This window comes from Sinocyclocheilus rhinocerous, unplaced genomic scaffold (assembly GCF_001515625.1).
Source record: "Sinocyclocheilus rhinocerous isolate Xijiao unplaced genomic scaffold, SAMN03320098_v1.1 C36916353, whole genome shotgun sequence".
In the NCBI taxonomy this organism is placed as follows: Eukaryota; Metazoa; Chordata; class Actinopteri; order Cypriniformes; family Cyprinidae; genus Sinocyclocheilus; species Sinocyclocheilus rhinocerous.
The window spans coordinates 1-2,272 of NW_015786822.1; the positions used below are offsets into that span (position 1 = coordinate 1).

General features: G+C 38.6%; 1 protein-coding gene across 1 annotated transcript; it reads right to left on the minus strand.

Annotated features, from left to right (window-relative positions):
* Positions 1-5: 5 nt before the first annotated feature.
* LOC107736721 (protocadherin alpha-3-like) lies at positions 6-1,727 on the minus strand (the record flags this gene model as incomplete). Its single annotated transcript, XM_016548083.1, has 1 exon — positions 6-1,727. A coding segment is annotated over exon 1 (1,722 nt), but the record flags the coding sequence as incomplete, so codon positions are not given.
* Positions 1,728-2,272: the final 545 nt, after the last annotated feature.

The window sequence follows — 2,272 nt, forward strand, 5'->3', positions numbered from 1 at the left end:
GAGTAGGGAATGTTCTCACTATTAACTGATCCAGGTTCAGAATAATGCGGTAAAATAACCGGACTGTTGTCATTCTCATCAGTTATAAAAACATTTACTGTTAAGTTACTGTTTAGTGATGGGACACCTGAATCTGTTGCCTGAACTTCAAAATGAAACGATTTAAGATTTTCATAGTTAAATGATTGTTTACTGTACAAGTCTCCACTCTCACTATTTATGTCAATCATAGACACCAATGGAATGACAGTTTTGTCTCTGCTAATTATATTATACGAAATATGAGCATTCTGGTTGATATCTGGATCCTGAGCAGTCACTGTCGCTATAATGACACCTGCTGGACTGTTTTCCTTTAAATATACGTTCATCACAGCTTCTGGAAAGTGTGGAGCGTTGTCATTCACATCAGATATATGAACTGTGATAACACTGGTACTAGAGAGTGAAGGGGTCCCTTCATCTGAAGCTATTATTGTGATATTATAATTCGCAATTTCTTCTCTGTCCAGTGTTCCATCTACAACTAAAGAGTAGTAGTTTTTATACGAGGCCTCGATCTTAAACGGCACCTGACCTACAATGTTGCAGTGCACTACTCCATTTTTACCTCCGTCTTTATCAGATATTGTAATTAGAGCCACAGCTGTTCCGACTTTTGAATCCTCTTTAATAGTACTAGCCAAAGAAGTCACCATCAGCTCGGGTGGGTTGTCATTCACATCAACAACTTCAACTAAAACTTTACATTGGGAACTCTTAGGAGGGTGGCCTTTATCTTTGGCTTCCACCCTCAATTCAACAGCAGCATTTTGTTCATAATCAATATTACCTTTAACTGTTATAAGTCCGCTGTCGGGGTTAATTGAAAATAAATCTGATGCTTTGCTAGTACCTTGCTTAACAATAGAAAATGTTATATCACTATTTATTCCCTCATCTAAATCAGAAGCGGAAAGGGAGATGATTTGGGATCCCAGAGCAATATTTTCGTTCACTTTCACTTTGTAAAGAGATTTGCTAAAAACTGGAGAGTTGTCGTTAACATCCAAAACATTGATGATTACCGCTAATGTTCCAGACAATGCAGGTTTCCCTCCATCAACAGCAGTCAGTGTTAGATGGATGGCAGGCTGTTTTTCTCGATCTAAAGCTTTAATCAGAACCAGTTCGACAGTGACACTTTGTTCGACGTTCTGCACATCCAGAGAAAAGTGCTCGTTGGGACTAAGCTTGTAGGTTTTAACCGCATTGTTGCCTGAATCTGGATCTTCAGCCAAAGGAAGAGAAAATGTCTCTCCAGGAGAGGAGACTTCTGTTATATTCAGTATCTGACTGCTAATCGGGAATGATGGCGCGTTATCGTTTATGTCAATTATATTGATTTCTATTCTATACAGGCTCAATGGATTATGGGCCATTGCTTCTAAATGCATCGTGCATTTCTGCTCAGTCGAACAGAGCGATTCTCGATCAATTCGATTATTCACAAACAGAATCCCAGTCTTTAAATTCACCCCAAAATACCTTTTGTTGGTTCCATATACAATCTGAAACATACGAGGCTCCAGTTCCTGCACACTGATGTGAAGATCTTTTGCTATGTTTCCGACAACGGTTCCCACATTCACCTCCTCCGAGACGGAATATGCAATCTGACCGGAAGATACAGTCCAACAATAAGACAGCAGAATCGCAGTCCATATAGATCCAACATATTGATTCATCTCTGCTTAAAACCAACAATTCAAGATCTAAACTAAACAAATAAGCACTGAACCAAAGCAAACAAAACCAGCTCGAACATGGTTCACTACACGACCGCAGAAGACACCGCTGATTTGAGAAGGTTGAGATTGGTGCTTTGGAAGGAGGAGACATACAAATAAGCAAGTAATTATGGTCTTGCCAAATTTTCACGGTTAACAGCGGCTCCAGGTGGTTTCTAATGGAACAGCAGTGCACTATTAATATTGATCCAGGAACACCTTCAAGCATAAAAGGAAATGGAAACTCTGTAAAGTGTATTTTTTTTAAACGCACTTCCACGACATAATAGAAGAAGGGCTTGTGTGATGAGATTATCTTAAAAGTCAGGTGAACTGTCTACTATAAGTTTTCACAATGAATATCCATAACACAATCAAGTGTAAACATTTTGCAAGCGAAAAAATAAATGAAGGAATAAATAAATCAGCAGTAAACCTTAACTGTCATGTTTAAATCGTTAACAAAACGAACTGGGGTGATAAAAATGCCAGTTGTATAAGAA